The sequence below is a fragment of the Arachis ipaensis genome, chromosome B6 (genome assembly GCF_059453495.1).
Source record: "Arachis ipaensis isolate K30076 ecotype BB chromosome B6, ASM5945349v1, whole genome shotgun sequence".
Lineage (NCBI taxonomy): Eukaryota > Viridiplantae > Streptophyta > Magnoliopsida > Fabales > Fabaceae > Arachis > Arachis ipaensis.
In genome coordinates, this window is record NC_142441.1 from 19,283,500 (window position 1) to 19,297,230 (window position 13,731).

The following is a 13,731-nucleotide window of genomic DNA, read 5'->3' on the forward strand; positions in this document are numbered from 1 at the left end:
TTAACGATCAGCTCATATAACAACTACACAACCTTATTTGCTTGCTACCACATAAATCATAGAGAATATTTTGTGAAGAATATTTTGTGAAGACGACCAGAACTCATTTTTTTTTTCAGAATTTGGCCTTTTCTGTTAACTTAAATAATGCATGTATTTTTTTTAGGTCACACGATAAAATTCTTATTAGTGGAAGTTTTTAAAGGTCTTTTCTTTTGGTAATAAATGCAAAGCAAATGCATTAAAAACTTTTTTTTTTTTTTGATAAAAATTTTCTCAATTTGTAATCTTAACATAACTTAGTGTCGAACATTTGAATTTTCGTCTCGTAAAAGCAACAATCTATTAGTTGGAAATACCGTGGACTAAAAAAAAAAAAAACTTTAAGCACGAGTTAGTTAAACCTTCTTTTATATTGCAGCCGTTAATTAATTAGTTTAAATTGGAGAGAATTATAAACTAAACGTTTTTCTCGAAGTTAGCTCATCAGAACCAGTACTCAGTGAAGATATTGAGAAATGACGAAACTTAAAAAGACAGCGAACAAGATTCAGTCAAGGCAAACATGTTGAAATTTTATATCCATAGACCATGGATGAAATTAACCATATGAATAATATGATATTGGCAACACAAATGAAGAAGCACAACACGCAATTAAAGCACAATCAATCAATCAAACCTATGCCCTACGTAATTTCAGATATGTAGTTAATTAATAAACATATGCAGTAAATAGCTAGAAAATATAATAAAAGAAAATAATAGAAATGATAAATATAAATTTGCAGACTACATTATTGATGCTAAGTTTAACTGCAGTGTGAATGAGCGCACGCGTGGCTTGTGAACCGGCTTAGGATAGGACTCACGAGCTCTTCAACGTTGGAATATTCACCAAAAGATATCAGATATGTGTTATTGTCAAAACTACTTTTTTGAAATACACTTATTTAAATCCAACAAAATTTGAAGAAATATAAATTTAGTAGTACAATACAAGCAGTCATTTATTTCTCCTCTCTGAATCTGACTAGGATATCTAGAACGCAACGCGGTTGAAGAATCTCAATGCATGCAGGATTGGACTTGGACCACACAATGCCCATACCGTAGCAGTCGAAGTATTTTTTTTCCTCATTGTATCTCCTAATTCGACAGGAAAAAGACTAATATACACGGATCGAAACTCTATTTAAGAGTTAGTCACTGGTAATAGATTGCTACATGTAAAAAGTGAAATTCAAACTCTCAACATTTACTTAAGTAGACAAATGAATTAACCACTATACCAACTCAACTTGGGTTAGCAATCGTAGTATTTGATCGAGGCAAGTTGGTATTCTTTCTACATAAGCTTAAATTGGTGTATGGTATTCAGGGTATAAACAAGTAGTAATTTAATTAGCCATAATAGAGAGTAATTTATTAACTGACATATCTGAGGCGGAATAAACAAAGGTTGGTGAGTGGTGATGGTGTTTGTAAAGGCGACAGCTATAACCGACGCCTGAGGCCTTAATTTCACTTTCATTTTATTATAACGTCTCTCCGACTCCCACCGAAACGTAACCTTCACATCACTTTCTCAGTCAAATAAAATATCTTCTTCCTCCCGCCCACTCTCTTTGTTAGTTCAATTAACCTTTGCTTTGAACATCATTAACACTAATTAATTAGTGTTAGTAGTAATTCATCCACTGAAACTGATTTAACTGTAATTTCAGGAAGCGCAACTCTCCATTAGAATTGGAAATAGTATCTGTTAAACCTCCTCACTCACTTCCGTTCAGAATTTGTTAAGACAATCTCCGTGTTTTGTGAGAGAGGTGAATTGAATTTGAGATCTCTATTAACTCCAATTCTGTGGATTTCGTGAACTGAATTGCAGAGAATGCAAGAATTGCAATCCTCAACACATGCTTCTCACGACTTCCAAAGTGAACGACAACCGAACAATCACACAACTGATGATGCCGTTACGGATTCAGGATCAGCATCTGCTACAGCTAATGATAGCAAGAAAGTTTCACGCCAAGACATTGAGCTTGTAAGCAAATCCTACTAGCTTGTCAGGAAGCTAATTTGAAAAAATAGAATAAAATCTTGAACAAAATTTGTTTACAGGTTCAGAATTTGATAGAAAGGTGCCTACAATTATATATGAATAAAGATGAAGTTGTGAAAACACTTTTGACCAGAGCAAAGATAGATCCTGGATTTACAACTCTAGGTATCCATCTTGAAATTCTCTATCATCCAATTTATATTTTTCATCCTTTTAGTAATATAAATAGTTGATTGTATGAGTTATTCAAATTTTATTTGAACAGAATGGTTATCTGTTACCTAAGTTATTGATGTAATGTTCAAATTTTCTGTTTGATTTTTCCACCACGTATTCAGTATGGCAGAAGCTGGAAGAAGAGAATGCTGATTTCTTTAGGGCCTATTATATCAGGCTAAAATTGAAAAAGCAAATACTTATGTTCAATCATTTGCTTGAGCATCAATATCATCTGATGAAGTCTTCTTTACCTGCAAAGGCTCCATTGGCTCCTATACAAAATGGAGTCCATCCAATGTCCGGTAAATCTTGCGTCTTATGGATGTATTGATGTGTTAAGGGTGTTTTAGCTTTGAAATTAAGAATATTTTGATAATTTTCCAAGTACAATTGATTTTCTCAGTTCTTTTCTCGTCTCTTTCTCTTCGTTATTCGATCTTCAATGCCATTTGCGTGCAGTGCAGTCAACAACCTCCCTATGGGATACCCAGTACTACAGCAGCCTCCCCTTCCTGCAGCTGGCCAACCACATCTTGACTCCATGGGTGGTTCCATATCAGGTCATGTTGTTAATGGAGTCCCTGCACCAAGCAACTACCATCCAATTAGGACAAATTCTGTGAATGGGTGAGAACTCATTCAACTCCACGTGCTTCTTTTCTTATTTCATCAATCCATAAGGGTTTTTACTTTTTATTTGTACTCTATTTTATTGAAGATCAATAAATCACTGTTAGTCAATTTATACTGTGTTTGGTGGCTTGACTCATACCTTGTTTCTAAAGTTTTTGTTCTATATAATTGTCTTGCTGGCATTATAAGTTTTCTATTGTAGTATACCGCACAACATCCTGTGAAAAATTTCCTCCATCTAAATTTATTACTTATAAAGATATAAAACAAATCATATGCCTTTAGCTAATAGCTTGAGCTTTAAGGAAATTAGGCCAAATAAAAGCATAATGGCTCAATGACTTAGTTGTGGCTCTTTTAAATGTTTCTCCTCTTTGTGCATTATGCTTGGAGTATCATGGTCTTCTTGTGCTTAAATGGTAGTTAAATTGGTGGAAAATTGAGCAGCAGGTTCCTATTCCTCTATTTTAGTAATTTCCTTGATAGAATTTTTGCAAATGAGAGCTGTTTTTGTCCTTCTTAAGTATGGTGATGAACCACAGTACACCTGATATGGATATGCCTACTGCTATTGCACCGAATGGTGCTAGGTCGTCCATTTCAGAAATGCCACTGAGCCCGGCATCAGTAGCATCCAGTGGCCATTTCCCCTTCTCTGCAACAGACATATCAGGAATGTGCACAGATGCAGCTGCTCTTGATACGGCATTTACATCAGATGTGGCAAGTTCTGTAGGACTGCAACTTGCACCAGATAATGTCAATGGAGTTTCCAGATCTCTAGATCAAATTCAGTGGAATTTTAGCCTATCTGATTTAACAGCAGATTTGTCGAACTTGGGAGGTAATGGCTTATTTTACTATGTGATCAATTGTTAGATAGATATTACTATTGCTATCACGTCAAAGTTAAGCTTTTTAAATGTTAGTTTACGAGTTATAACAAGTATGGAACCTTTTTAAATTCTATTCTAAGGCTTTTCCAGGTTTACCTTTTGTGGATATCTTCATGCTTTTATGTATTGTCTTTGTTTCCAGATCTAGAAGCTCTAGGAAACTATCCTGGTTCACCATTTATGCAGTCTGATTCAGATATTCTGCTTGAATCTTCGGATCAAAAGGACATAGGTATTGGTAATGGCATAATGCATAAATGCTTCTCTTTTCCTTTATCTTTCGAGGTTTTGAAAAACATTACAATGAAGGGGATCTGCTAATTTCTGAACTGCCACATAATGTTGATAGTCATGAAGACTTCAGACTACATGTTTTTACTTGCAACCTAGATACAGAATATAGACTTCTGTGAAACCTGGTTCAAGAGGCAAACGTATAAATAAAACCAAACTATAAAACTAGAATATGAAATAATTTATAAAGGACTCAGTTTCAAGAATCAGGTAAATTAGAGGGCTGAAAAATCCATGAAGAATAGAATAACTTGTGAATATAATTTAAATATGAGGAATGCTAGGGGGCAGCAATTTTAGTGTTTTATAACCATCAATTGGCCATCAATAGTGTTTTTAATGGTGTGAGATTACATCTAATGGTGGGAGATCACTCACTTTTATTTTGATGGTTAAGTGCTGGCCTCTAGACTTTTTCTTTAAATAATTACCTAAAAATTTAACATATCAGAGATACATAAAAAAAAAAAAAGTAGTCAATGCAGTAAAAATGTGTATTGATGCATGTTTCTCTAACTTTGTTTTGCACCAATACATGGTCCAAAAACGGATATGATTGTATGAAGATTGTTTTTGATACCTACCATTCTTTTAAGTTGACAAATTCTGCTAGCATCTGGTTTCTGTTATATTACTTCACTCTTGAATCTTTATGGCAACAAATTGGATGGTTCCAGAATGTTTAGACATCTCATAACAAAATGGAAAAGTAACCAATATACTATCTGCCAATTTATTACTAACAATAATTAATTATTATATTTTAAACACATGTATAAAGAGACACATCTAGAAAATACATTTATAAAGACACTTTTATTAGATACAGCCATAAAAAAATATTTTTATTAGACACATCCACAAAGACACTTCTATTAAATACCATTATAAATTAGAGTTGGCAGAAGTTGGCAGAAGTTGGCAGAAATGCTGTTGGTAACGTAACGGAATTGAAACAAAATATATTTTTTAAATTTTTTAATAACGACTAAATAGTCCTTATTTAATTTTAATTACAAATTAGTTCTTTATATATTATTTAATTATAAAATCTATTTTTTATTTTATAAATTATTATTTTATCATTCATCTATTATGTTTATTGATAATAAAAAACTAAAACAATAACAAATTAGATCTTCCATCAATCGTATTAAATTTATTACGATTAATGAAAGATCTAATTTGTTATTGTTTTAATTTTTTATTATCAATAAACATAATAAATAAATGATAAAATAATAATTTATAAAATAAAAAATTAATTTTATAATTAAATAATATATATATAAAACTAATTTATAATTAAAATTAAATAAAGATTATTTAACAGTTGTTAAAAATTTTAAAAATATATTTTTATTATAAAATTATTTAATGGTCCAAACATTTTGGAACCATCCAATTGCCCTCTTTATCTTCTAAAGTTGTGGCTCATGTTTGATCAATTGATTATTATAACAGAAGTAGCTTTGTTTTTTTATTTCAGTGGATGAATTCTTTGTTACTTCTGAGCCCCAAGGCTCTCAGTCAGATGAGGAGAGAGCTTAAGAGAAGGCGAGGCCAGTTAGTGTTTCACATTAAAATGGTCAGGTTGCATTCAATTAGGATCAATCATTTGGATTCTTTGGGAAATTGCTATATGGAATAGTTTGGGACTATGTTTAGGATTTAGTTGTTGTATTTATACATACATATTGGTTGGATCGTTGTCAATGTTACGGTTGATTTGACTCGACAACTGATGAGAATGTACTGAACTTAAATAGTTTCTCTTTGTAGATAACTTCACTTTGTTGTAGATGCAGTTACAATAAAATATTAGAGGTTTTTGAATCACGAACTCCCTTTTCTATTTGTAGATGGTGGAAATTTCGAAGAATTTTTGTATGTCTGCATATAATATATTTGTGTATTGAACGTTTCAAAGTCTGCTGCTACCTTCAAATATCATAAAAAAAGACGCATGTTGAGACGTTGGGATATGGTAATTAAAAAAATATTTTTATTAATATAAAAATTGATGTGAAAGTCTTTATTATACATTAGATTTAACTTATCTTTGTTTTTTTAATGATACCTAGTAAGCATACTTGCTTAGTTGGCAAATTTTAGGACTCAACCAATCATATTTTAAAAAATTAAAAATTGAAAAAATTATAATTATAATTCTTATAATTAATTAATTTATTACATATTATTATTCAATAAAAATATAAAATATTAATTAAATACAATATACATTAAAAGTTTCATAATAATATTATTATAACAAATTTTAAGTTACAAATTATTTAAATTTCATACTATTTAACATACTTATATATCATACATAAGACTCTTATCGATATTATTTTATTTCACAATTTGTAGTTTGTCTACGAAAAATATTTACACCAACAAATGAAGAAGAGTCTATTTATTTAAAAATAATTCTATTAGATGATTAGGTACAAAATAAAAATATTTATTATATTTTTAAAATAAATTTATGAAAAAAATACTCTTATTACTTTTACTATTTATATTTTTTCATTATTTTGTAATACTTTACATATAATTATATCTTAAAATCTTTATAATTATACTTATTTAAATATGCTATTTAAATTAAAGAATCAATTTTGATCATTTTTAGTATTATTTTAAATTTGTATCACTAGAGACATTGTCTTACAGAATGAATTAAAAAAATATTAATAGATATTTTTATTTTATGCTATTTAAATTAATTTTATTAAAAATAACTTATTCAATATATATATACACACAGAGAGAATACATATTCTAAAAATTTTTAATTTTACTATTATAGATGTTATTAAAAAATTATATACATTAAGAAAAGAAGAATAAGTAGATGTCAAAGAAAAATCTACAAAAATACAAAAAATAAAAATTTTTGTGCTACAACATAAAATATTATTAACATATATTTTTATTTTATGCTATTTAAATTATTCTTATTAAAAATAGTTTATTCAATATATTATATCCACATACAATCCAATAAATATTTTACAAAATTTTATTCTTACTATTATAAATGTCATCAAAAAATTGTATGCACTAAGAGAAGAAAAATAAATAAATGTAAAAAAACCCACAAAAAATATAAAAAATAAAGTTTTTGTGCTACAACATAAGAAAATATTATAAATTTAAATTATAAAAAATTTCATCAAATTCTATCAAATTATACCTATTATAAAAAATTTCATCAAATTATAAATTATTAACTCAATAATTATTATATATTCAAAATTAAATTAAAGGTTTTATATCAAAATGCTACAATAACTTTGTGCTATTTGATAGAAAAGTAAAAAAATTATTAGGCACAATTATCTTAAATCCTAATTACACTCCAAATAGCAATGACATTCAAACACCATCTTAATTAAAAAATTTATGCAACTTTACACTTATATTTTAAGTCAAAGTAAATTATTTTAACTATGTTATTAACAATACACTATTACCAAGACATTTGTCCCAATAAAAAATACCGAAACTCAACTCCTATTACAACAAATAAAATAGGTAATAGGGGTAAGTACGATTTTGGTCCCTTAAGTTTAGTGTCAGAATCGAATTCGTCCCTCTTGTTATTTTTTCATTAAAGTCGTCCTTAATGTTTTTTTTCGTATTAAAATCGTCCTTTTTATTTTTTTTGGACAAAAATACCCTTACCACTACCAACATAATTACTTCCTCCACCACCACCACCAACACCAACACCACCGCCACAACCAGCACCACCAGCACCACCACCAACGCCGCCGCCGTCCCCCTCCCCGCTTTCTCCCTCCCCCTCCCCCCTGTCCCCTTCCCCCTCCCCCTCCCTGCCTCCCTGCACCCCCACCCCCACCCCCGCCCCGCGTTCCCTCCCCCTCCCCTCCCCGTTTTCCCTTCCCCGCACCCCCACCCCCACCCCTACCCCCACCCCGCGTCACCCCCCCTCGCCGTCTTTCCTTCCCAGCACCCCCACCCCACCCCGCGTCACCTCCCCCTCCCCGTTTTCCCTTCCCCGCACCCCCACTCCCACCCCGCGTCACCCCTCCTCCCCGTTTTCCCTTCCCAGCGCCCACACTCCCACCCCGCGTCACCTCCCCCTCCCCGTCTCCCCTTCCCCGCACCCACACTCCCACCAGGCGGCCCCACCCCTTCCCCGTCTCTCCTTCCCCCCACCCTCCACCTCCACCACCACCAGTGAAGCAGAAACAAAGCAGAAAATTAACAAATCCAACACAAATTTAACACAAGCAAAAATAGAAAGCAACAAATCAACAAAGAAGAAGAAGAAGGTGATGGTGGTGCGGTGCGGTGCCGGAGGGCGGCAAGACGGTGGCGGGACGGCGGCGGCGGGACGGCGACTTCCCTTCCCCCTTCATCGTCATCATCATCAGAGTTCTGGAGGAGGAGGAGGCGACGACAAGGTCACGGCGGCGATGACGGAGGCTCCTCGGCGCCGTCCCCGTCCCCCTCTTCCCCTCCCCTCCCCTCCCCTCCCCTCCCCCTTCGTTTCGTAACCCTTTTCTTCTCCCACCCCCAACGCGTTTTTACGCGTTTTCTTTTTTTTTTTAATTTTATAATTTTTATTATTAAAATAGGATAGGGGTAGTTTAGGAATAAAACAAAAAATTTTATTGAAAAGGACGATTTTAATACGAAAAAAAACATTAAGGACGACTTTAATGGCAAAATAACAAGAGGGACGAATTCGATTCTGTCACTAAACTTAAGGGACCAAAATCGTACTTACCCCTAGGTAATATAACAAAAATTTTATTTATTCAAAACATCGTTTATATTGCTCATTTAAATTCTTCATTGATTATAGGAACCAACTTCACTATCACTAATATCATCAGACCTAGATGACATACAAGTCAAGAGATTAAGGAGAAAGAAAAATAAACGAATCTAAAACACATCTTTGATGAAGAGCATATATACAAAACTAGAACAAAAAAAAGATAATAAATCAAAAAATTTATACGAGTCAACAGTTCAGTAAAAACATGTCTCCACAAGAACATATGATAGGAAGAAAAAAGAAATAACTCCAACAATAATCGAAAATAAAAAAGAAAAAGAAACATCATATAAAAAGATTAAATCTGTCAATTAAAACAAATACAAAAATAAAAATAATAAATGAAGATATAACTCTGTATAACTTCAAATATAAAAAAGTTTTTGTATTATAAAATATTTTAAATAAAAAATACATCAAATTTTATATTAATTTATATATATTTTAATTAATTTTTAAATAATATAATACTTTTAAAGATATATTATATACTATTATTAATTTATCATCTGGCATATTGCGCAATTTCATTCTAGTTATAAAATAACTACCATTTAATTAGAATAAAATGATAGTTGTTTTGTGTTGACTTGACTCTTACCTCGGTCGGCCATAGTTCTAACTTCTAAGTTCTTTCTAAATAAAGAATGCCATAGGCCTTTAAAAAAATGCCACATTTATCGAATTCCTCCTTTAAAAAATGACACCCTCATTCCCCTTCCCTTCTAAATTGCCTTCATCTCTCTTTTCTTCTTTCTTTTCTTTTTTTTTATTCTATTTTATTTTGTTCGAAGACGAACAAACATTTAAATTTAGTATTATCGCTTCACTTGCTCTCTTTTTTATTTCATGGCACCGAAAAGCACTAAGATCTCAAAAAAGAGGAAAAAAAAAAGAACCGACCACTGATTTTTATTATTGAAGGAGATTTCGCTCCAAATTACATGAGAAATATTTTTATGAGGTCACTTCTAAGAAGACTATGATTCCGGAAGTAAAAATTGCACTTCAATCAAACGAGTATCTAGAATTTCAGTTCCAGATTCAGAGGCGATGGTGGTAATTTTTGTGCAACCCGCACACAGAAGTCGCACAATTGATGGTTCAGGAATTTTATGGCAACCTTTGGGTTTAGGGTTTAGTGAGATACCGAAACTATTCAAGGTTTCAGTGTTATTAATCTCACTTTGAGATAGGCAGGAACTTAATTGAACACTCAACTCTCATGCAAATTTACATCTAAAGTTTACATTATTCTCGGTTGCTTGAGGACAAGCAACAATTCAAGTTTGGTGTTGTGATGTGTGAGCATCTTTCTTATCTTTTCCTAGTGAATTTACATTTGAATTTGTTAAGTTTAATCAAGATTTAGGTATTTTAAGCCACTATAAATACTACTTTGAGTTGTGTGCAATTTAGTTTATTTCAGATAGCGTTCCGACGGGTTTGACAGAGTTTAGAAGGAAGAAACGGAGCCTGAACAATCCAAGAAGGTGGCGCCAAACTTGACAATCTCCAAGTTTGGCGCCATGATCATCACAAGGCCTCCATTCGTTGCTGGCATGGTAGTGCCAAACTTGGGAATTCCCAAGTTTGGCGCCAGGATCAATATATGGACACACTCATTCGCGGACAGGGTGGTGCCAAACTTAGTCCAACCCAAGTTTGGAGCCAGCTTCATTTAGGGTGGTCCCCACGTCTCAAGAGAAGCCAGCAACGTAATTCTTCAAGGATTTTTATTAAAATCTTTATTTCATTTACCATTAGAAAGGATATTATTGAGTTTTAGAAAATATATTTTACATTAATTAGGATTAGATATAAAAGGAGAAGAGATATTTGTCTAAGATTTCTTCTTCTCTGCTAGGGTTTACTTTCTCTATGAGCAACTAAACATCCACTGTTAAAGTTAGGAGTTCTGTTTATTCTATATATTAATACTATTGTCATTCTATTTTGATTAATGTATTGATTCCAATTTCAAGAATTCGTTTTCGTTCTTCATCTTAGGGATGAGGATAAATCGAAAGAATAACCCTTGTTCTAATTGAGTTATTGTTAAATCTTGGAAAAGTAATTTACTTGAACAATAGTTTGAAAATAATTTTTTCTAAACACTAATTATCTGGACTTAACAGGATGCGTGATTTATAATTCTCTTATATTTGGGTAATTAGGGTTTTGTGGTTAATAAACTAGAATTGGACTTAAACCTCTAATCGAAATTAAGTGACTAAGGAATTGGCGGTTAACTAAGTTAGAAAAGACTAAATTACAAAGGAATTAGGGTTTAGTCAAATATAGTTTGTCATGAATTGAATCTTGTATGATTAAAATAGTTAGTAAAAAATAGAAATTCAGAAAATAAACAATTCTAAAACCCTAACTGTTTTCTTTCGTAGCTTTCACACCAAGTTTACTGTTTGTCTTCTAATTCTTTGAATTTACTGTTTAATGCAATTAAACTCTGAAAACACCATTTTCTACTTGTCTAACTAAGTGAATCACTCAACCTTTGTTGCTTGGTTCATCAATCATCGTGAGATCAACCCTCACTCACCTAAAATATTACTTGGTACGACTCAATACACTTACCGGTTAGTTTATGGACTTTAAATTCAGCACCATCCAACCTTCATTCTCTTCCACTTGATATCTAGAAGCGGCGTCCCTAAGGCTGTGTTTGGTTTATGTCTTAAAATTATGAAGACATAGACACAAATACACAAGAGTACATAGACACAAGAAGACATTAATTTTGTATTATGTTTGATAATTAAGACATGGACAGAACACACCATTCACAATTTTATTAAAAAATCAATTTTACCCCATTCATTCCAGTATCACCAACACCACTTCTGCCTTTTCATACTCCTTCAAAATCATCACAATTTATCATGGCATCATCATCTTCAAGACCAACACAGATTTTTTCTAATTTTTGGTAATTCTTCATCCAAAATAAAATCAACCTCATAAGCACTGGCGGATCCAAGGGGGCCTAAGGTGGCCATGGTCCCCAATTTTTTTTAAAAATTAGCACTATTAATTTATTATTATTATATAATTAATATATATATTATAGATTAAATATATTTTTATATATTACATACTAAAAAAAATTTACAAGTTAGTAACTTAATATGTATAAATTATATTGTGTATTATAATATATTAGTAGTAATTAAAAAATAAATTTAAAAAATAATAAAAACGTATAAATATATAAATAATTGAAAAGTTATTGAAAATTTTAGGTTTAGATTAATGTAAAAAGTAATAATTATAAAAAAATTTGTTTAACAGGAACAATTGAATAGATTTTTTAAACAATAAAAATTATTAAAATAATATTTTAAAATAAGACGAAGGACGAACTTTTAGTAGATTATATGATTGTATAGGTTGAAAAAGAGAATGTTTTAAAATTTACTTTCAGTTGATAAATTGATAATTTTAGTTATATAAAATATCGCAGACCAAATTCAAAAATACCAAAATCTTAAAGTATGTATAGTTGAATGTTAATTCTTATATAATATAATTATTAATTTTGACCAATATACTATAAATTATATTTTGTTGATTTTTTATTACATTATATTTTAATTTATTTTATATTTAATTTGGCCCCCTCTTATAAAATTTCTGGATCCGCCACTGCGTCATAAGCATAAAAAATTTACCTAAAATTGCTAAAAATTAGCATAACAAACACAAATCTCTATCAATCCAAATACAGAATAAGTTATCACCTCATCCATGGCAAACAACACCACAAATAAAATTTAATCCAAAATTTAATATTTATAAAATAAACAAAAATACTTCAATAACATTCTAATTGAATAATACAAACATTCAAATATTTTATTAAAAAAAATTAAAACAAATACAAATTGAATCTGAGAGTAGAATAAGGCAACAGAATAAATGAAAAAAAAGAAAGAAGTGGAGAAGAATGAAAAGAAGATGAAAATGAGGAAAGATGGAAGGACATGACCAAAAAAAGAAAGAAGTGGAGAAGAATGAAAAGAAGATGAAGAGAAGAACGAAATACGAATGGGGGAGAGCGTCTTCGTTGTTACACAGTCGTTGTTGATGCTGATCGAATGGTGAGGCAGAGAGACTTTCTTATTTGCTGTGACGCTACCTGCAAGGAGAAGACAGAAGACAAACAGTGCCGCCAAAGAGAGGATGGAAGCGACGCCATTGAAACCCAAATCGGGCAACAACAATGGAGGCTGAGAGAGGAAACGAAGAATGGTTGAAGAAAAAAAAATAGGTTGAAGGAATAAAATGGTAAAAATATTCCGTGTCTCAACTTAAAAATGAGTGTCTCAGCTAATTGAAAAGACACAAAATACATATTTTTTGTGGATATCTCCGTGTCATCGTGTCTCTCTTAGTTTGTGTCTCACGTGCCAAACAAAAAACACGTCCCACCGTGTCTCTGTCTTTGGCATATACAGACATCAATCAAACGGTGCCTAAAAAAAACACAAGGAACATGATCTCTATGTTTTCTTATCCTAACCGAATCCCATTTAATTAACCCTCTCCAAATCCCTAATACTCTCCTTTTATATTTTAAATTTTAAAATTTAAATTTTAAATTTTTTAAAAAAATAAAAATAAAAATATTTTATGATAAAAAATTAGTTAATTAAAATTTTTCTGTAATTATTCTAAAAATAAACAAAATTAAAAAAAAATTAAAATTGCAGAAATTAATTAGTACTTAAATTCTAATAATATTAAAAAAATATTTTAATTAAAAAATAATAATATCATTCTTA

At 31.2% G+C, this 13,731-nt stretch overlaps 1 protein-coding gene across 7 annotated transcripts; it reads left to right on the top strand.

The window, feature by feature from the left end:
- Positions 1 to 1,239: 1,239 nt before the first annotated feature.
- On the top strand, positions 1,240 to 5,949 carry LOC107645703 (helicase with zinc finger protein). Of its 7 annotated transcripts, XM_088491805.1 has the most exons (8): positions 1,240 to 1,630; positions 1,728 to 2,050; positions 2,128 to 2,233; positions 2,407 to 2,589; positions 2,752 to 2,914; positions 3,511 to 3,764; positions 3,959 to 4,048; positions 5,600 to 5,949. In XM_088491805.1, the coding sequence occupies exons 2-8, from the start codon at positions 1,895 to 1,897 to the stop codon at positions 5,659 to 5,661; spliced, it is 1,014 nt and encodes a 337-aa protein (XP_088347931.1). In that variant the 5' UTR covers positions 1,240 to 1,630; positions 1,728 to 1,894; the 3' UTR covers positions 5,662 to 5,949. The 7 variants fall into 7 exon arrangements, with proteins under 7 accessions (XP_088347931.1, XP_088347924.1, XP_088347927.1 ...); XM_088491798.1 differs by having other exon boundaries at positions 1,458 to 2,050; positions 3,445 to 3,764; positions 3,959 to 4,054; XM_088491801.1 differs by having other exon boundaries at positions 1,458 to 2,050; positions 3,445 to 3,764; positions 5,581 to 5,949.
- The last annotated feature ends 7,782 nt before the right edge of the window (positions 5,950 to 13,731 follow it).

What these genes read in the sequence shown, in the direction of transcription:
- LOC107645703 (XM_088491798.1), top strand. Translation starts at nt 1,895, where the DNA reads ATGCAAGAATTGCAATCCTCAACACATGCTTCTCACGACTTCCAAAGT. An exon ending in CACGCCAAGACATTGAGCTT is followed by an intron (nt 2,051 to 2,127) that starts GTAAGCAAATCC and finishes ATTTGTTTACAG; the next exon opens with GTTCAGAATTTGATAGAAAG. An exon ending in TCAAAAGGACATAGGTATTG is followed by an intron (nt 4,055 to 5,599) that starts GTAATGGCATAA and finishes TTTTTATTTCAG; the next exon opens with TGGATGAATTCTTTGTTACT.